At 39.0% G+C, this 20,582-nt stretch overlaps 1 protein-coding gene across 1 annotated transcript; it reads left to right on the top strand.

Annotated features, from left to right (window-relative positions):
- Positions 1-1,813: 1,813 nt before the first annotated feature.
- Positions 1,814-20,148, top strand: SERPINA7 (serpin family A member 7). Its single transcript, XM_035711980.2, has 7 exons — positions 1,814-1,954; positions 2,271-2,313; positions 16,313-16,359; positions 16,484-17,119; positions 18,175-18,448; positions 19,186-19,333; positions 19,866-20,148. The coding sequence occupies exons 2-7, from the start codon at positions 2,303-2,305 to the stop codon at positions 20,067-20,069; spliced, it is 1,320 nt and encodes a 439-aa protein (XP_035567873.2). The 5' UTR covers positions 1,814-1,954; positions 2,271-2,302; the 3' UTR covers positions 20,070-20,148.
- The last annotated feature ends 434 nt before the right edge of the window (positions 20,149-20,582 follow it).

Raw genomic sequence — 20,582 nt, 5'->3', positions numbered from 1 at the left:
AAAGAAGGAAATCCTACCATTTGTGGCAACATGGTCAACCTTGGAGGGCATTATATATTTTTTATTTTAATTCCAATATAGTTAATACACAATACTATGTTAGTTTCAGGTGCATAATATAGTAATATAGTCACTCACCAATTCTATGTATTCCTCAGTGCTCATCAAGATAAGTGTACTCTTAATCCCCCTTCGCCTATTGCACCCATACTCTCATTCACCTCCCCTCTGGTAACCAACATTTGGTCTCTATAGTTAAGGGTCTATTTTTTGTTTGGTTTGTCTCTTTTATTTCCTTTGTTCATTTGTTTCATTTCTTATATATCTGTTTCTATATAAGAAAATCATATAGCATCTGTTTTTCTCTGACTGGCTTATTTCACTTAGCATTTTACTCTTTAGTTCCATCCAGGTTGTTGCAAATGGCAAGAATTCATTGTTTCTTATGGCTGAATACTTTTCAATTGTATACATATACCACATTTTCTTTATCCATTCATTGATCAATGGACACTTGAGCTGTTCTCTATCTTGACTATTGTAAACAATGCTGTAATAAACATGAGTGTGCATGTATCCCTTTGAATTAGTGTTTTCATATTTTTGGGGAAATATCCAGTAGTGCAATTACTGGATTATAGCATAGTTCTTTTTTTTTTTAATTTTTTATTGGTGTTCAATTTACTAACATACAGAATAACCCCCAGTGCCCGTCACCCATTCACTCGCATAGTTCTATTTTTAATTGTTTTTAAACGTCTTTATTGAAGTTCTAGTTAGTTAACATACAGGGTAATATTAATTTCAGGTGTACAATATAGTGACTCAACACTTACATGCAATGCCTGGTGCCCATCACATGTGCACTCCTTAATCCCCATCACCTATTTAACCCATCCCTCTACCCATCTTCCTTCTGGTAACCATTAGTTTGTTCTTTATAGTTAAGAGTCTGTTTCTTGTTTTCTCTCTCTCACTTTTCCCCTTTGTTCCTTTGTTTTGCTTTTGAAATTCCACACACGAGTGAAATTACATGGTATTTGTCTTTTTCTGATTTATTTCAATTGGCATAATAATTTCTATCCATGTTGATGCAAATGGCAAGATTTCATTCTTTTTTATGGCCATGTAATATTATATATATACCATTTCTTCTTTATCCATCAGTCAGTAGATAATTGGGCTGTTTCCATAATGTGGCTATCATAATGCTGATATAAACATCGGTACATGTATCCCTTTGAATTAGTATTTTTTGTACTCTTTGGGCAAATATGCAGTAGTGCAATTACTGGATAATAGGGTTAGGGTTACACCATTTGCTTCAACGTGGATTGAACTGGAGGGTATTAAGTGTGAAATAAGTCAATCGGAGAAGGACAAACATTATATGTTCTCATTCATTTGGGGAATATAAATAATAGTGAAAGGAATAGAAGGGAAGGGAGAAGAAATGGGTAGGAAATATCAGAAAGGGAGACAGAACATAAAGACTCCTAACTCTGGGAAACGAACTAGGGGTGGAGGATGGAGAGGAGGGCGGGGGGTGGGGGTGAATGGGTGATGGGCACTGAGGGGGGCACTTGACGGGATGAGCACTGGGTGTTATTCTGTATGTTGGCAAATTGAACACCAATAAAAAATAAATTTATTATAAAAAATAATAAAAAAATAAAAATTGTAAAAAAATAGGGTTAGGGTTAGGCTTTTTTAATTTAACTTAATTTAATTTAATTTTATTTTATTTTTATTTTTTAGGGTTAGGCTTTTGAGGAACTTCGATACTGTTTTCCACAGTGGCTGTACCAGTTTGAATTCCCAACAACAGTGCAAGAGGTTTCCTTTTCCTGCACATCCTCATCAACACCTGTTGTTTCTTGTGTTTTTCATTTTAGCTATTCTGACAGGTGTGAGGTGATAATTCATTGTACTTTTGATTTGCAGTTCCCTAATGGTAAGTGATGATGAGCATCTTTTCATGGGTGTATCTTTTTACCACTAAATTTCTTCTTTGGAGAAATGTCTGTTCATGTCTTCTGCCTATTTTTAAATTTTAAATTAGATTATTTGTGGGATTTTTTGGTGCTGAGCTGTGTAAATTTTTTAATATGTTTTGGATACTAACCCTTTATCAGATATGTCATCTGTAAAATTGCTCCCACTCCTTAGGTTGCCTTTTAGTTTTGTTGATTGTCCCCTGAGTTGTGCAGAAGGCTTTGTTTTGATGTAGTCCCAGTAGTTTATTTTTGCTTTTGTTTTCCTTGCCTCAGGAGACAGATCTAGGAAGAATTGGCCACAGCTGATGTCAAAGAGGTAACTGTTATGTATTCTCCTCTAGGATTTTTATGGCTTTATATCTCACACATAGGTGTTTCATCCATTTTGGATTTATTTTTGTGTATGGCATAAGAAAATGATCCAGTTTCATTGTTTTGCATGTAAATGTCTAGTTTTTCCAACACCATTTATTGAAGAGACTGTCTTTTCCCCATTGGATATTCTTTCCTGCTTTATCAAAGATTAATTGACCATATAGTTGTGGGTTAATTTCTGGGTTTTCTATTCTATTCTATTGATCTATGTGTCTATTTTGTGCCCAGTATCATACTGTTTTGATCGCTACTGCTTTGGAATATAACTTGAAGTCGGGAGTTGTGATGCCTCCAGCTCTGGGTTTCTTTTCCAAGATTGCTTTGGGTATTTGGGGGTCTTTCCTGGTCCATAAAAATGTTAGAATTTTTTGTTCTATATCTATGATAGATATTGTTGGTATTTTGATAAGTATTGCATTAAGTGTGCATATTGCTTTGGGTAATCTAGGCGTTTTAATAATATTTCTTCTTTCAATCCATTATCATGGAATGTTTTTCTATTTCTTTGTGTCATCTTCAATTTTCTTCATTAGTATTTTATATTTTTTAGAACACAGATCTTTCACATCCTTGGTTATATTTATTCCTAGTTATTTTATTGTTTCTGGTGTGATTGTAAATGGGACTGATTCCTAAATTTTTCTTTCTGTTGTTTAATTATTGTTGTATAGTAGTGCAACAGATTTCTATACATTGATTTTGTGTCCCGTGACTTTACTGAATTCAGGTATCAGTTCTAGCAGTTTTTTGGTGGAGTATTTGTGTTTTCTAAAGAGACTAGCATGTCATTTGCAAATAGTGAAATTTTACTTCTTCCTTGACAGTGTGGATGCCTTGTATTTCTTTTTTGTCTTAGCAGGGGCTAAGACTTCCATTGCTATGTTGAAGAAAAGTGGTGAAAGTAGACATCCCTGTCTTAATCCTGATTGTAAAGGAAAAGCTCTCAGTTTTTCATCGAGTTATGATGTTAGCTGTGGGTTTTTCATATATGACCTTTATTATGCTGAGGTGTTTCCTCTAAACCTACTTTGTTGTATAATGAATGGATGTTTTACTTTGTTAAATGCTTTTTTGTGTTTATTGAAATGATCATATCACTTTTATACTTTATTTTAGTAATGTGATGCATCATGTTGATTGGTTTGCAAAAAAAAAGTCACCTTGCTTGCAACCTGGGAGTAACTGTCACTTGATTGTGGTGAATGATTTTTTTTGATGTATTGTTGGATTCAGTTTGCTAGTATTTTATTGAGAATTTTTGTATGCATGTTCACAAGGGATATTGGCCTGTAGTTCTCATTTTTCAGTGGAGTCTGTATCTGGTTTTGGTGTCAGAGTAATGCTAGTTTCAGAAAATGAGTTTAGAAGTTTTCCTTCTTATAGGTTTTGGAATAATTTGAAAAGAGTAAGTATTAACTCTTTAAATGCTTGGTAGAATGTGAAGCCATCTGGTCCTGGACTTTTGTTTGTTTGGGAATTGTTTGACTACTGATTCAATTTCTGTGCTGGTTATAGGTCTAGTTTTCTTTTCTTCCTGTTTCAGTTTTGCTAGGTTATATGTTTCTAGAAATTTATTGATTTCTTCTAGGTTCTCTAAATTGTTGGCATATAGGTTTTTTAAAATAATATTTTCTTATATTTGTTTGCATTTCTCTGGTGTGGATTATTTCTCCTCTCTTATTTGTAATTTTATTTCTTTGAGTCCTTTTTGATAAGTCTGGCTAGTGGTTTATCAATTTTATTAATTTCTTCAAGAACCCACTCCTGGTATCTTTGTTCTATTCTACTGTTCATTTTTCACTTTCTATGTCATTTATTTCTGCTCTAATCTTTATTATTTCCATCCTTCTGCTGGATTTACGCTTTATTTGTTGTTTTTCTGGCTTCTTTAGGTGTAAGGTTAGGATGTTTATTTGAGGATTTTCTTCCTCCTTGAAATAAGCCTGAATTGTTATATACTTCGCTTTAGGACCATTTTGCTGCATCCCAAAGGTCTTGGAACATTGTGTTTTCATTTTCTTTGTGTGTGTGTGTGTGTGTGTGTGTGTGTTTTCATTTTCATTTTCATTTGTTTCCATGCCTTTTAAAAAAAATTATTTTGTGATTTCCTTGTTGATCTATTCATTATTTAGTAGCACGTTGTTAAATTTATATGAATTTGTTGTTTTTCCAAAGCTTTTCTTGTTGATTTCTAGTTTCACGGTGTGGTAGTCAGAAAAGGTGCATGGTATGATTTTAATCTTTCTGTATTTTTTGAGACCGGATTTGTGACCTAATATGTGATCTATTCTGGAGAATGTTTCATGTGTACTTGAAAAGAATGTGTATTCTGATGTTTCTGAATGGAATATTCTGAATATATCTGTTAAGTCCCTCTGGTCTAGTGTGTCATTCAAAGCCATTGTTTCATTGTTTATTTTCTGTTTAGATGATCCATCCATTGATGTATGTAAGTGGAGTGGTAAAGTTCCCTACTATTAATTATTCTTATCAATTACTTCTTTTATGCTGCTTATTAATTCTTTTATATATTTGGGTGCTTCTATGTTGAGTGCATCAATATTTACAATTGTTATGTATTCTTGCTGGATTGTACCCTTTATTGTGATATAGTGTCTTTCTTTGTCTCTTATTACAGTCTTGGTTTTATTTTTTATTTTCTTTTTTCTCCTTTTTTATTATTTATTTATTTTTTTTAATAATAAATTTATTTTTTATTGGTGTTCCAGGGCAGGTCAAGGGACTTACAGTATACAGAATCAGAGGATTTTATTATTTTTTTATTGGAGTTCAGTTTGCCAACATATAGCATAACATCCAGTGTCCATCCCGTCAAGTGCCCTCCTCAGTGCCAATCTCACAGTCACCCCAACCCCCCACCCACCTTCCTTTCCACCACCCCTTGTTCATTTCCCAGAGTTAGGTGTCTCTCAGGTTCTGTCACCCTCACTGATATTTCCCACTCATTTTCTCTCCTTTCCCTTTATTCACTTTCACTAATTTTTATATTCCCTAAAGGAGTGAGACCATATAATGTTTGTCCTTCTCTGACTGACTTACTTCACTCAGCATAATACCCTCCAGTTCCATCCACTTCGAAGCAAATGGTGGGTATTTGTCATTTCTAATGGCTGAGTAATATTGCACTGTCTATATATACCACATCTTCTTTATCCATTCCTCTGACGAAGGACATCTAGGCTCCTTCCGCAGTTTGGCTATTGTGGACATTGCTGCTGTGAACATTGAGGTACAGGTGTCCTGGGGTTTCAGTGCATCAGTATCTTTGGGGTAAACACCCAGCAGTACAATTGCTGGGTTGTAGGGCAGTTCTATTTTTAACTCTGAGGAAGCTACACAGTTGTCCAGAGTGGCTGTACCAGTTCACATTGCAAGAGGGTTCCCCTTTCTCCACATCCTCTCCAACATATGGGTTTCCTATCTTGTTAATTTTCCCCATTCTCACTGGTGTGAGGTGGTATCTCATTGTGGTTTTGATTTGTATTTCCCTGATGGCAAGTGATGCGGAGCATTTTCTCATTTGCTTGTTGGCCATGTCTATGTCTTCGTCTGTGAAACTCAACAGCAAAGAAACAAACAATCCAATCATGAAATGGGCAAAAGACATGTGCAGTCTTGGTTTTAAAGTTTAGTTTGCTATAACTATTGCTCTACTGGCTTTCTTTTGCATGAATGATGTTTCTCCATCCCCTCACTTTCCATCTGCAGGAGTCTTTAGGTCTAAAATGAGTCTCTTTTAGGCAGCATATTGATGGGTATTGTTTTTTAAATATATTCTGAAATCCTATGTATTTTTTGTTTTTTAAAAAAGATTTTATTTGTTCATAAGAGACACAGAGAGAGAGAGAGAGGCAGAGACATAGGCAGAGGGAGAAGCAGGCTCCATGCAGGGAGCCCAATATGGGACTCGATCCTAGGACTCCAGGATCATGCTCTGAGCCAAAGTCAGATGCTCAACCACTGAGCAACCCAGGCGTCCCTATCCTATGTCTTTTGATTGGAGCATTTAGTCTATTTACATTCAAATTATTTATTGATAGTTATCGTATTTCCTTCCATGTTATTACTTGTTTTGTCATTATTTCTGGAGATTTCTCTGAAACTTTCTTGTCCTTGTCACTTTTGGTCCTTTCTTTGTACTCAAAGAGTCTCCTTTAATATTTCATGCAGGGCTGGTTTAGCGGCAATATCCTCCTTTAGTTTTTGTTTGTCTGGGAAACTCTTATCTCTCCTTCTATTCTGAATGATAGTCTTGCTGGATAGAGTATTCTTGGCAGCAGATTTTCCCCATTCGGCTCTTTTAATATATCATGCCACTCCCTTCTGGCTTGCCAAGGTTCTGTTGAGAAATCTCCAGCTAGCCTCATAGGTCTTCCCTTTTAAGTTAAGGACTTCTTTTGTCTTGCTACTTTCAAGGTTTTTTTCCTTATCACTATATTATTGCAAATTTAATTCCAATATGTTTTGGTGTTGGCCTGTTTTATTTATTTATTTATTTATTTATTTATTTATTTATTTATTTATTTTGATGGGAGTTCTCTGTGCCTTCCAGATCCGATGTCTGTTTCCTTCCCCAGATTAGGGAGGTTTTCAGCTATTATTCCCTCAAATAAATTTTCTGCCCCTTTTTCTCCCTCTTCTTCTTCTGGGACTCTTAAAATATGAATGTTATGTTTCATGGAGTATCTGAACTCCCTAAGATTATTCTCACGTTGCATAATTCTTCTTTGTCTATTTTGTTCAGCTTTCTTATTTTCCATTATTTTGTCTTATAGGTCACTAATTCATTCTTCTGCTTGTTCCAACCCATTGTTCATTGCATCAAGCTGTTTCCAATCTCATTTATTGCATTCTTTGTTTCTGATTGATTCTTTTTTAAACTCTTTTATCTCTGTGGTAAAGGTCCCATTGATGTTTTCTTTTCTCAAGCCCAGTGAGTATCCTTATGATTGTTCCTTTAAATTCTCCCTTAGTCATGTTACTCATATGTGTTTTGCCTAGACTTCTGGATGTGGCCTTATCTTATTCTTTCATTTAGGATAAATTCCTCCATCTTCACATTCTGTCCAAGTCTCTACCTTCTTATTTGTGTTAGAAAAGCCACTTATGTGCCCTGTTCCTGAAAGTAATGGTCTTTTGCAAAAGAAATCTTGTAGTGCCCAGGGCCTGGAACCTCAGTGTGTGTCTCTAGTATGTTCTATGTGCTCTCTGCTGTTTTGTTGTGTCTTCTCTATCCTTCAGGCCAGTCATCTGCAGAGGCTATCCTTGCCAGGTATGGACAATGTTTGGTCCCTGGTCTGAATGTGTTGAGTTTTAAGTAGTTGTGGTCTGATGTACTTGTAAAGTGAGAACTGAGGCCTTGCAGAGCTCTCTGGTTGGGTGATGTGGTGGGGGTAGGGGTTTTTCCCAGTTTTCTGGGGGAGGTACCCACCACACTGGGCCTGAGGCAAACTTGCTTGAGAAGGGCAGTCCCACCAGAGTGCATAGGGGTGATGCTTGGTGTAGGCAAGTTAGGCTGTCAATATCAGCTCTGTGTTGTTTCTTGCAAGTGGCTCTGTGTTTATAGCCAGGAGAGAAATGTTGATAGTCAGTTCCTTTGTTCCCACAGAGTAGTCTCCATGAACACTGCTTCTCAGGGGTGTGCTCAGAGAAGAGCCAATAATCTCCCCACTGTGTGAAGCAGGCATCCTTCAAATTTCTGTTTCTACACAGTCTGCCCCCAGGTTATTTATGTATATTCTCTCCAGGAGCAGTGAATTCTCTATCCCAGTCAAGCCTGCTGACCTTTAAAACTCCAGGCTTTAATTCCCAGTAATTACAGGAACTCAGAAATTCATCCCTTCTCATTTTCCAATCCAGCAACTTTGAAGAAATGTTCTTCTGTGTTTCCCTGTGTGCTTCTCTCTTTCTTGCCATTCTCTGCAATCACAGCTCCCTCCCCTCTGAAGCACTCAGGATCTGTTTTTCTCCTAAACTAGTCTCCACACTTCCTACTGTCTTTGATGAGGAGTCTTCTTTCCTTTTAGTTATGGAGTTTGTCCTGTCAGTCTTCAGGTTGAAATCTGATATATCAAGGATGATTTAATAGTTATCTAGTTGTGTTTGTGGGTTAATAGTTATCTTGTTGTGTTTGTGGGACAAGATGAGCCTAGGGTCCTCCTACTCTTCTGCCATCTTCCTCTTCTCTGTACTATTTTTAATTTTTTGAATATGCTCCACACTATTTACCTCAGTGGTTGTACTGGTTTGCATTCCCACCAACAGTGCAAGAATGCTCTGTTTTCTCCACATATTTGTCAATGCTTGTTTTTTCTCGAAATTTTTATTTTAGCCATCTGACAGGTGTGAGGTAATATATCATTGTGGTTTTCATTTGCATTTCCCTGATGATGAGTGACTTAGAGCATCTTTTACTCTATTGGCCATTTGGATCTCTTCTTTGGAGAAATATCTGTTCATGTCTTCTGCCCATTTTTTAAAATTTTATTTTATTTTTATTTTTTATAATAAATTTATTTTTTATTGGTGTTCAATTTGCCAACATACAGAATAACACTCAGTGCTCATCCCGTCAAGTGCCCCCCTCAGTGCCCGTCACCCATTCACCCCGCCTGTGTTTTATTATTTATCCATGAAAGACAGAGGGGGAGAGAGAGGGAGACAGAGAGAGAGGCAGAGACACAGGCAGAGGGAGAAGCAGGCTCCATGCAGGGAGCCTGATGTGGCACTCGATCCCAGGACCTGAGGATCACACCATGGACTGAAGGCAGCGCCAAACCACTGAGCCACCAGGTTGCCCTAATGCTGGTTTTTGACAACTGGTTATCAGTCTGTTTATATATAATATCTTCTGCATATAGCAGTCTATATTAAGTTGGTGGTTGCCTAAGTTTGAACTCATTCTTTACTCCACCTTCCCAACATTTTAGGTATATGGTGTTATATCTTATATCCTTTTATTTTGGGAGTCCTTTTATTTCTTTAGATATGCTTTTGTGATTCCTACTTTTCCTACTCCTACTTATGGTCTTTCCTTTCCACTCAAAGAGTCTTTAACATTTTTTACAGTGCTGGGGTAGTGGTCATAAATTCCTTTAACTTTTGTTAGTCTGGGAAACCCTATTTCTCCTATTCTGAGTGGTTCCCTTTCTGGATAGTGTTCTTGGCATCAGATTTTTCCCTTTCAGTGCTTTGAATATATCATGCCACATTCTTCTGACCTGCAAAGTTTCTGCTGGAAAATCTGCTGATAGGCTTTTGGAGGTTCCCTTGTATGTAAGCATTTTCAGTTTTCCTACTACTTTTAAAATTCACTAGCACTATTTTTTTTCATTCTAATTACTCTTTGTTTGGTGTGAACCTCCTTTTGTTGACTTTGTTGGGGGTTCTCCCCCTTGATCTGGATATCTCTTTCCTTCTCCCAGATTTGGAACATTTTCTTCTATTATTTCCTCAAATAACTTTTCTGCCCTCTTTTCTCTCTCTTCTCCTTCTAGGATCCCTATAATGCAAATGTGATTACACTTGATATTGGCCTTGAGTTCCCTAAGTCTATTTTCATTTTGTGTTATTATATTTTCTCTCACTTGCTCAGATTGCTTGCTTTCCAGTATTGTGTTCTCCATGTGGCTGTTTCATTCATCTGCTTTCTCTAGCTTACTATTTATTTAATGTAGTATATTTTTAATTTCACTTATTTTGTTCTTAATATCTGATTGGTTCTCTTTGATCTCATTGTTAAGGGTCTCACTGATGTCCTCCTCTTTTCTCAAATCCACTATCTTTATGATCATTGCTTTCATTTCTCTATCAGGCATATTAGTTATCTCCGTTTCATTTAGGTCTCTTGCTGTGGTTTTGTACTGTTCTTTCATTTGTGAATACTCCTCTTTCTCCTCACTTTGTCTAGCTCTCTGTGTTTGTTTCTAAGTATTAGGAAAATCAGCTACATCCTCTGAACTTGAAAGTAATTACTTTATGAGTAACAGGTCCTGTGGTTCCTTGTAACACAATGTTCTCTGTTCACCAGAACATTATGTTTAAGGTGTGTCTTCTGTGTGTGTTGTGTACATCCTACTATTGTGTCTGACCTGCATTTGATTTTAGTCCAGCCAACTCCAATGTCCCTATTTGTCTGTTGTGGGCACAATGGGAAAAGTTTGGTTTCTGTGCTATTAAGGGGCCAGTCTGGAGTTGCTGTGGTGTTATAGTTGGTCAGTGCCAGGAATTAGATCACATGCCTGTCCTTAGCCCATCTGCCAGGACTACAGATGCATCAAACTTCAGATCTTTCTCCCTGTGCTGTACATGAGAGTTTTTTGTTGGTCAGTAGGATGACACTCAGATCAGATTCCTGCCCCGCAGATCATCTACTAGGGCTGCAGTTGCACTGATCAGAGGGCACTCTGTCTGCACTGACAGTTATAAGGTTTGGCTGCAGGCACTGGAGTTGCACTGGTATATACAGTTATCTTTCCCTATCTTCAGGGCAGGAGTGGTGGCAGTCTGTGCTGATGCTGATTGAAAGGTGTGTTATGGCAAGAGCTGCTTTGGAGGCATGCCTGCCAGGTAGGGCTGTATGATGGGGCAGGTCTGCAAAAGAATGTGGGGGTAGGGTGTGCAGTGTTAGGAAAATAGGTGGAGAATGTTTAGGTTGGTTCCTATAAGTGTCTGGCTATCAAAGCATGGGAGGAGTGTGAGAAATGACATAGGTCAGCTGTTTTTTTCTTGGAGAAGTCTCCTAAAGATCCCTTCCCCCTCAACTCAAGTTCTGAGATAAATAATTTAATCTCCTCATATACTCGAGGCACTTTTTAAACTGCTGCTTCTGTGCTGTATCCTCGTGGTTTATTTGCTGTGCTGGCTCTTTAAGAGCAGGGGCTTGTTTTCCTATTGCCCCCTGGTTCTTCTGGATCTAAGGTGACTGATTTTTAAAGTACTTGGAGTTAATCCCTGTTGATTGTAAAAACTCACAAAGTTAAGGCCCATATTTTGGTTTTCAAAGTCAAATATCATGAAGATTCATTTTACCAGTGCAAGTCCCCCATGCCTGGGGTGCCTGGTGTGCGGACTGATCTCACTTCTCTTTGCTTGTGGTGTCCTTCCCATTTGTGGTTGGTCTCACCTTAGGGCTTGTTGCTAACCATGTCTCTGCCCCTCCTACTCTTTTCAATGTGGTCTCTTCTTTAGGATTTTTTTTTTAGGTTTTATTTATTTATTTGAGACAGAGAGAGAGAGAGAGAGAGAGAGAGGCAGAGGGAGAAGCAGGCCCTACGCAGGGAGCCTGACGTGGGACTCGATCCCGGGTCTCCAGGATCACGCCCTGGGCTGAAGGCGGCACTAAACCGCTGAGCCACCGGGGCTGCCCTCTTCTTTAGGATTAACTGTGGAAAGTCTTCGTGTTGTTTTCTGACTTGCACTGATGTGTCTGTTATCTTTGTGTATCCATAGGATGAGGTGAATTTAGGATTCTCGTACTCTGCCAACCTAGAATTTCTTACCTAATGGAGCTAGAAGGCTAAATTAGCACTTGATCTTGTGAATTATTAAGTTACAGAATAATATTTAGTTCCCAGCATTGACAGGTCATATTTGTCAGTTAGTCACTGAAATAAAAATAATAAGAACTTAAGAATAAGTAAATTGAGAGAACTAAAAAATACCTCAGGCTCAAAATACCCATTCAGCTCCCCTTGACTACAGAAACATTCCTTCTCTTTGTTCAATGTGGCTCCCTTTTGTGTAAATACACAGTACTTCATAAAATTTCAATTGTGAGAAGGAGCCCATTTTTCTACTGCCACCACCCCACACTCATTAATGTCTCCAGACTTACAACTAGACTAAGACACCATCATTTACCCCAAAACTAGGATATAGGATCAAATATCAACTCAAAAGTAGGAGAAAAATGTTTATGCATTAAAAGATTTGTGAAACTAGGGGCACCTGGGTGGCTCAGTAGGCTGAGCATCTGACTCTTGATTTCAACTTAAGTCATGATCTCACAGTTGTTGGATCAAGCCTCACCTTGGGCTCTGCACTGGACATGGAGCCTCCTTGGGATTCTCCTTCTCCCTATCCCTCTGCCACTCTCTTCCACCTTGCATGTGTACACATTCTTTCTTAAAAAAAAAACAACTCTGAAACTGTAGAATTTTGAATTGTGAAATTTCCAAAGTAAAATTCTGAGCAAGTTGTGTGAAAATGGATTGTTATGGTGTTCATCCAAAGAGGGAGAAACTTAATTTTAGAACTGATTGAATTTATTGATATGGTTACACTTCCTAGAGATTCTATATTCAATGTGCTAGCCTCAGCAGCTTTACACAAGATTAAATTATTGTTTTAAATATAAGTTTCAAAAAAGATCTTATACATTCATAGTCAATCAATCACTTCATCTTAGTGAGAATGTATTTCCAGAAAGCAGAACGAAACAGCAGTTAGGAATGGAGGAAGTGGAATACAGGGCCTGTGGAGACTTTGGGTAGGGGGAGAGAATCAAGGCCAGTAGATGAAAGAGAAGAGAATTAATAGCTGCTGAATCCTGGTTATATGCCAGGCACTATATAGAAGCTTTTGGGCAGCACCTCTACATTTCACTTGATACTAGTGATATCTATATGATAACCACATGATGTGGGGATTGTTATCATTTCACTATAGAAGTGAAGAAACTAGGTTCTAGGACATTAAGAAACTTGCCACAAATTACATTACTACATAGGAAGGACATGATAGGATAGAACTCCAGAGCACAAAATGGGTGAGTCTGCAAGGAGAGGGCTGCCCTTCTTATGTGCCAGAAACAGATCCTGCAGTTACTACCTGCCAGCAAAGCTTAGCTGAATCAGATGCATCAGATAAAAAGCTGTATCATTGTTTGACTATGCCACCAGAGGGCACAGGTTTAGAAGTTTTCTTTCTGGATAGTCTTTTGCCTGTTTCTTCTGTAGTGACTGGCTATAGTTGAGAGAGGATATATGTGTTTATACCAGAAGTGATCATGGACTGACCTCAGTGTCTGGAGATCTGATGTTTCCACTGCCTTGGAGTGGAACACATGAAACTGTGACCATCCCATATGTGAGGTAGGCCCTTTCCTTTTAAGATGGGTAATTAGAAAGATCCTTTGGATACAGGGCTGATATTTAGCATTTACCTCTGAAATCCCACTTTTCAGTGGGGAGTTTTTTAGTGTGGTACTTTTCACAGGAACTCTGTATGTTTGAGAAGAAACAATGTTACAGCAAAATCATCCTCTATCTAGTCACTGCCTTGCCAAAATCCCCCAGTGGTTTTTTTTAATGACCTCAATGTGAACTATTTTACCTGGTTTCTACATCCCCTCATAGACTGTAATCAGACTTCTCTCAAATTAGCCTCTATTTTCCTAATGTCCAACCTTCACTTAGCATATGCATATCCTTAATGTCTTGAAACAGTGTCTGGAATTAGATGCTTCACATCATGCCCTGCGTATGGTAAATACTCAATAAACAAGAGTTGTTACTACTACTACTACTACTACTACTACTACTACTACTACTACTATTACTACTGCTACCACCAGACCTAGAAAATGGCAGAGACAGGATGGAAATTAGGTCTCCTGAGTCTAGTGTTTTTTGCTCCCACTGCTACTTTGTATCACACAGCTCAGTACACAGTTAATACTGGACAGTGAAATCTTTCATTCTACTCTCCTTGTCTCCTTCTGCATCCTCTTTTATTCTTGTGACCCAGGAGATGGCACAGGGGGTTTTAGAGACCAGAGGATAGGACTGGTTTCCCCTGAGCAGACATATGTGTGCAGCATCAGAAGTCTAGAGTTGGAAGCTACTTTGACATCATCTCCTCCGTGCCAATGCACAAATAATTTGTATAGCACCCGTTAGAGAGGCCCATCCAGCCTCTGCCTTTATGCAACTTTCCCTCAAAAGATCGCCAGTCCCAACACTAGTCCTGATGCATAAAACAGTCTTTATCCTTCTGCATTTTCCCATGGTCCTCATCCTGCCTGGTGAAAAGACACATTTCCTAGCATGAATCTGGGCCTGCCACCTCTGATAATTATCTTTCTCTTTTGTTATAGATGAAGGATTTGGCAGCTAAAGCAATCATTCAGAGTTCTATCCTTATCATTTTTCACTTTGTTCTTATTGGCCTTGGTTTTGTGCATCAGCTTTGAAAATATCATCCCAGGGTTAATGCTGGGGTTAATGAGTAACTAAGAGTGCTCTACTTTTGCAATACAGGACATGTTATAAAGATGGAAAGATTTTGCTTTCTGAGAGATACAAGTAGCTTCTTGGACATGTGCTGTAAGTAATCTTTTTCTCTCTTTGGGAATTTTGGACATTTCTATCAGCAAGTCAAAATCCCAGATAACTGTGTGCCCCAAATTCCTAGCTCCAGAGGCCAAGGTCTAAGTGTGGTCGTCTGATAATTGACCTCTTACCAGCTTCTGCAATTTTTACAGAGGGAGGATTCTAACAACATGTAGAGATTGGATAAAGGTGTAAATGCAGGGGGTTGGGGTGGAAGAAATTGGAGATAGTGTGACTTGCTAGGAGCTAGTGAAGTAGTTCAGGCCATGAGCTTAGGCTGTGGCAGGAGAAAGGAGATGTTTTCAGAGACATTTAGTATGTATTACTCAGAAGGCATCGTGACTCAATAGATGTAGGGAATGAGAATGAAAGAAGCCCCTAGGATGGCACCCAGGCTTCTGGCATGGGAGTCTCAGTTGATAGTGATATAGAATGAAGATGTAGGAGCAGGACTGAGAGCTAAGGAGATGTTATATTTACCTTTGGAAACTTTAAAACTTCCAAATCGAAACTGAAGTATGTGTGGAACATTCTGGTGGCTATACCAGTAGACAGTTGGAAAAATGTCTGGTAATATAAGATAGTCATCTGTATTAGAGAATGTAGTTTTGTGTGGTGGCAGATGAGTTCCTAGGAATGGATGAGACTACTCAGAGGAAGGTTGGAGGACTGAGTGAGAACTCCTGTCCTGACTCCATGGATCTTTTTCTTTTGATCACTTATGTCCGTGGTCACTGGATTCCACAGCCAAATTCCTTATTCCCATGCCTTGTACCTTTCCAGGCTCAGAGAATACTACACTATATTTTTTGGCTTCTGTTCTAATATAATTTAAAAAAAGAACCTGAGTGTAAGAATAATAGTGTTAAGATGTCATATAACTTAGAAATGACTCTTTAGATAATGCTGCTGATGAAGGACATCTAAACTGCAAAAAGTTGGGGCACCTGGGTAGCTCAGTGGTTGAGTATCTGCCTTTGGCTCAGGTTGTGATCCTGGGGTCCTGGAATCAAGTCCTGTATGGGGGTCCCCTCAGGGAGCCTGCTTCTCCCTCTGCCTATGTCTTGGCCTCTCTCTGGTCTCTCATGAATAATAAATAAAATCTTAAAAAGTAAACTGCAAAAAGTTATACTTTCATCTTTCTGTTGTTTGGAGATACTTCTGTGGCTTCTGTGTGTTGCATGAATGTTTTAATTTCAGCTCATGACCTTGTACCTGGCTCCATTAACCTTCCATCTCAACCAAACATATCTTGTGAAAATTATTCTCCTTTGTATGTTATCCAAAGGAATGTAAAGATAATTCTCTCGTCTCATCTCTTGAAGATTTTCTCTTAAGAAAAATGCTAAATTAAAAAAAATCCAAAATTCTAATCTACAAAAATTAACATAAGCAGAGGGAGTGCTAGTTTTATCAAAGGATACCTCACTCTCTGAAAAGCTGCTTCTTATTGAAATAAAAAGTAATTTAATTTTCATAAATGTAATTTCCTCACAAAGTTTTCATATGTTGTTATTACATTTGAAAGACTGTCCATGCCATTGATGGCCCCCACAAGCTACCTTTCCTACTCTCTGTCCCTATTAGATGTATCTTCAGTTGTTCAGAGGAGAGAGGCCTCCACACAGACTCTGGTGAGCACACCATTAAATATTTTCTATTGTTTTACTAGTCATGATGGACAATTATTATGTTTCTGACTAAGATTTTTCATCCAGCTAAGATCCCCCAATGGTTCTCTCATCTCATTTCTTATAGATCACTTTCCTTCCAAAATGCCACTATTCCTCTATCTGGCTCTCTTGGTACTTGAGCTTCATTGTGCATCATCTATCAGATCTGAAGGCAAAGTAATCACCTGCAATTCCCCCCCAAAAAATGCCACTTTCTATAAGATGTCATCCATCAATGCTGACTTTGCATTTAACCTGTACCGGAGATTCACTGTGGAGACCCCAGATCGGAACATCTTCTTTTCCCCTGTGAGCATTTCTGCAGCTTTGGCCATGCTCTCCTTTGGGGCCTGCTACAGCACCCAAATTCAAATCCTGGAAAGCTTGGGGTTTAACCTCACAGACACCCCAATGGCAGAGATCCAGCAGGGCTTTCAGCACCTGATCTGTTCACTGAATATTCCAAAGAAGGAGTTAGAATTACAAATGGGAAATACCCTCTTCATTGGGAAGCAGCTGAAGCCACTGGCACAGTTCTTGGATGATGTCAAGAGCCTCTATGCAACTGAGGTATTTTCTACCGACTTCTCCAATGTTTCTGCAGCCCAGCAGTTAATCAACAGTCATGTGGAGAAGCAAACCAAAGGGGAAGTTGTAGGCCTCATCCAAGACCTCAAACCAAACACCATCATGGTCCTGGTGAACTATATTCACTTTAAAGGTAAGGCCCTAAGATACGCATTCCTAGATCAGTGTTCCCATAATTTGATGGGATTCTCTGGGGAGCTCATAGTCTCTTCACATTGGCATCAGGTGTCCCTCATACCACAGTGACTTGATCTACTGTACATAGCTGTGTATAGTTTTGAATCTTCCAGGAGGGATACATAGTTCCTTGAATGAATCCAGAGAATTTCTAGGGAGAGGGCACTTTCAATGAGTGACAATGGTATGAACATCTTGCTCACATCTAGCTAGAGAATCATGGTTTCTAAAAGATTTTGTGAGGTTGGACGAGCTTGTGCTTGGAAGGTAAATAGACTTGGGTTTAACCTCTACTGTGACCCTCACTTGCTGTGCATTCTTGGGCATGTTACATAAATATTTCTATCATGTACAATGCACCCACTATGTGTTTAGCACCATGCTACATGTGTGGTTTGCATACATTGTCTCATCTACTCCTTACAAGGGCCCATGTTCACAGCTAATAAGTTTCAGAGCTGGCATTCCCACCCAGGTTTGTCTGATTCTAAAGCTCGTGCTTGTAACAACAAGAAACATGTGACTCTTTTCTGAAGGTGCTGTGCCCAAATGATTTCTCCTGGTTCTACAGCACATGTCAGCCATGTTTGGTGGAGGAGTGAACAATTCTTGGCCACAAACCACACACTTGTAGACGGATAAAACGGCAGAACAGATCTGTTGTCTCATTTCACCCTGTGTGTTGGATGTGCTTATACCTTTATACGGAAGAAGAAACTGTGGCTCTGATGGGTTTAGTGTAAGTATAGTGGTTTTGAACATAGATGGAACAGCAGTTGAGCATGGAGTCCAACAGTCCTGGGTGTGACTCCTGGCTCTGCCATGGGCTAGCTGGAAGAGCATGTAAAGTCACTTTCTCTCCCTGGTTCTCACTCACTTGTGAAACTGGTTAACAGCAGATACCTACCTCTGTGGTGGTCTTAATTACCAGATAAGATGACTGATGGAAAAATTTATACTGGCATTAATACTGGTTTTAAAAAAGGAACTCTTTTCTCTCTGTACTTTAAGCCCAGTGGGCAAATCCTTTCGATCCATCCAAGACAGAAGAGGGTTTCAGCTTCTCAGTGGACAAGACCACAACAGTGAAAGTGCCCATGATGCACCAGATGGAGCAATACTATCACCTGGTGGATACGGAGTTGAACTGCACAGTGCTTCAAATGGACTACAGCAAGAATGCTCTGGCACTCTTTGTCCTTCCCAAAGAGGGTCAGATTGAGTGGGTGGAAGGGGCCATGTCATCTAAAACACTGAAGAAGTGGAACCGCTTACTGCAGAAGGGGTAAACACTTTAGATGATGTGAGAAGTAGAGGGTGGGCATAATGTTACAGGTGAAACAGAGTTCAGCAGAAACCCAGAGGCAGGAGAATTACCCTGAACCACTTAACAATTGTGTGATGACTACTAAAGTATACCAAGGTGATACTTTGTGTCAGTCCCTTTACCAAGTGCTTTACATACTTCATCATTTCATTTCATTCAAAGCACATCAACAAACCTACAAAGGATATAGTATCATAGGGATTTTTCAAGTGAAGAGTTAGGGCTAGAGAGAAAATGAAGTCTTCAAAGCCAGTCAGTGAGCAAATTGATGTCTTCCCAGAAGCCAACTAGAATTTAGGGGGTGGGTAGGATTTTGACATTAAGAGGTAGATAAATAGCCATATTATCTGGGAGTGCTAAATGGAAAACCATGAACATTTCCAAGTGCTACCAATTGTCATTCATGTTGTTGACTCCCCAACCTTGGCTAACACCCCAGAGATGTTTCTTTTTTACTATAAATGAGACACAGCTCCCTGCTTTCAGTGCTGTCACCCACATTGGCCAAACCATAGTTCATTTATTTCAGGATAACTCCTGAGGTGCAGAAACCATGTATTGATCTGAATATCAATGGTTGACAATACTTAGGGGAGGAGCAGAGCCCAATATAATACAATGGTGACCGACAGAGGAGGAGAATCATGAGCTTGGTGTGCTGATAGCCATGTGTTACCTCTCCCTTTCCCCTACAGGTGGATTGACTTGTTTGTTCCAAAGTTTTCCATTTCTGCCACACATGACCTTGGAGCCACCATTCTGAAGATGGGCATTCAGGATGCCTTTGCTGATAATGCCAATTTTCGTGGACTCATGGGGAACAATGGTCTTAAATTTTCCAAGGTAAGTTGGTTGATTAGAGTTCCTTGAATGTATAAGTTGGAATAGCCGTTAAGGTCAATTAATTAAATTCTCTCATTTTATTAATGAGGATTCTGAAACCCAGAGAGGCAGAATGACTCCTCTTATGCCAGATTCACTCTAGAGTCATTCTCATTACCCCCCAAAAAGTAACTGTGACAGTTAATTCAATCCTCAACTTTCATGTCCTAAAACAATTCTGATAGATAAACTTAGTGATTACAATCAACTCTGGTGAGATAGAGCTCTGGAGGAGGTGGCAGGGTAAGGAAAAAGCATAAAAATGTGATTTCTGGAGGCAGAAAGCCATGGAGTAAGTGGTTCCCTGACAGCTAACTCTAAAATCACCAGAGATTCAATAACCACACTTAGCCAAATAGCCTCCATATTAAAGCACCATCAACAGTGCAATAAAGAGATAGCCCTATCCTTTCTTTTCTTTCCCTACTTCCAAACTGTTCCAAAGACTTTTCCTGTTTGTGATCAGTACTATTTGTTCCTTCCCTCTCCGCAGGCTGCTCACAAGGCTGTGCTGCACATTGGTGAAAAGGGAACTGAAGCTCTACTTGTCCCTGAAGTCAGGTTCCTGGATCAGCCTGAGATAACTCTCCTTCACCCTATCATCCAATTTGATAGATCCTTTCTGTTGTTGATTTTGGAGAAAAGCACCAGGAGCATTCTCTTTCTAGGGAAAGTTGTGAACCCAATGGAAGTATAATTGGGAAATAGGCTGTTGGCTAATTGCATGTGCTTGTTGCAATAGGAAATAAATAAATAGTATGGCTTTATGTGATCGACATGGGCTTGGACATGCTTTCCTTTATACAGGGATGAAGACTGGACCCTATCTAAAACTGCATTGGGTGCGAACGAGGCCACCTATAACCAAATATTCAGATAGTCAATGAATGACTCATTACTCAAAGCACAAAAAATACCATGTCAGTGCATTCCTTTTGGTCAAAATGCCTGTCCCCCATAACACCACAAGTTAGTTAGCTCCAAGGAATTTTACTGAGTTGGCAAGTGCATCCTCTTCTGCCCTTTGGAGAATAGTTAAAATTCAGGTTAAATATTCATACTCCATTATTCTAACAGGATTCTAATAATGATTCTTGCTGGAACTGCCATTGTTCAGTTATAGAAAGGTGCTTCCAATCCAGAGATGAGTAACTGACAACTACTGCTAGGGATCTGACATTTGTGACCTAACAAGTATGGGACAAAAGAG

Source organism: Canis lupus, chromosome X (assembly GCF_003254725.2).
Source record: "Canis lupus dingo isolate Sandy chromosome X, ASM325472v2, whole genome shotgun sequence".
Classification (NCBI taxonomy): Eukaryota; Metazoa; Chordata; class Mammalia; order Carnivora; family Canidae; genus Canis; species Canis lupus.
The sequence above is the reverse complement of the archived record's forward strand: the minus strand, read 5'-3'. Positions and strand labels throughout refer to the sequence as shown.

Excerpts from the sequence above, each read along its gene's own strand:
- SERPINA7 (XM_035711980.2), top strand. Across the intron at positions 18,449-19,185 it reads AACCGCTTACTGCAGAAGGG|GTGGATTGACTTGTTTGTTC; the intron begins GTAAACACTTTA and ends TTTCCCCTACAG. Across the intron at positions 19,334-19,865 it reads ATGGTCTTAAATTTTCCAAG|GCTGCTCACAAGGCTGTGCT; the intron begins GTAAGTTGGTTG and ends CCCTCTCCGCAG.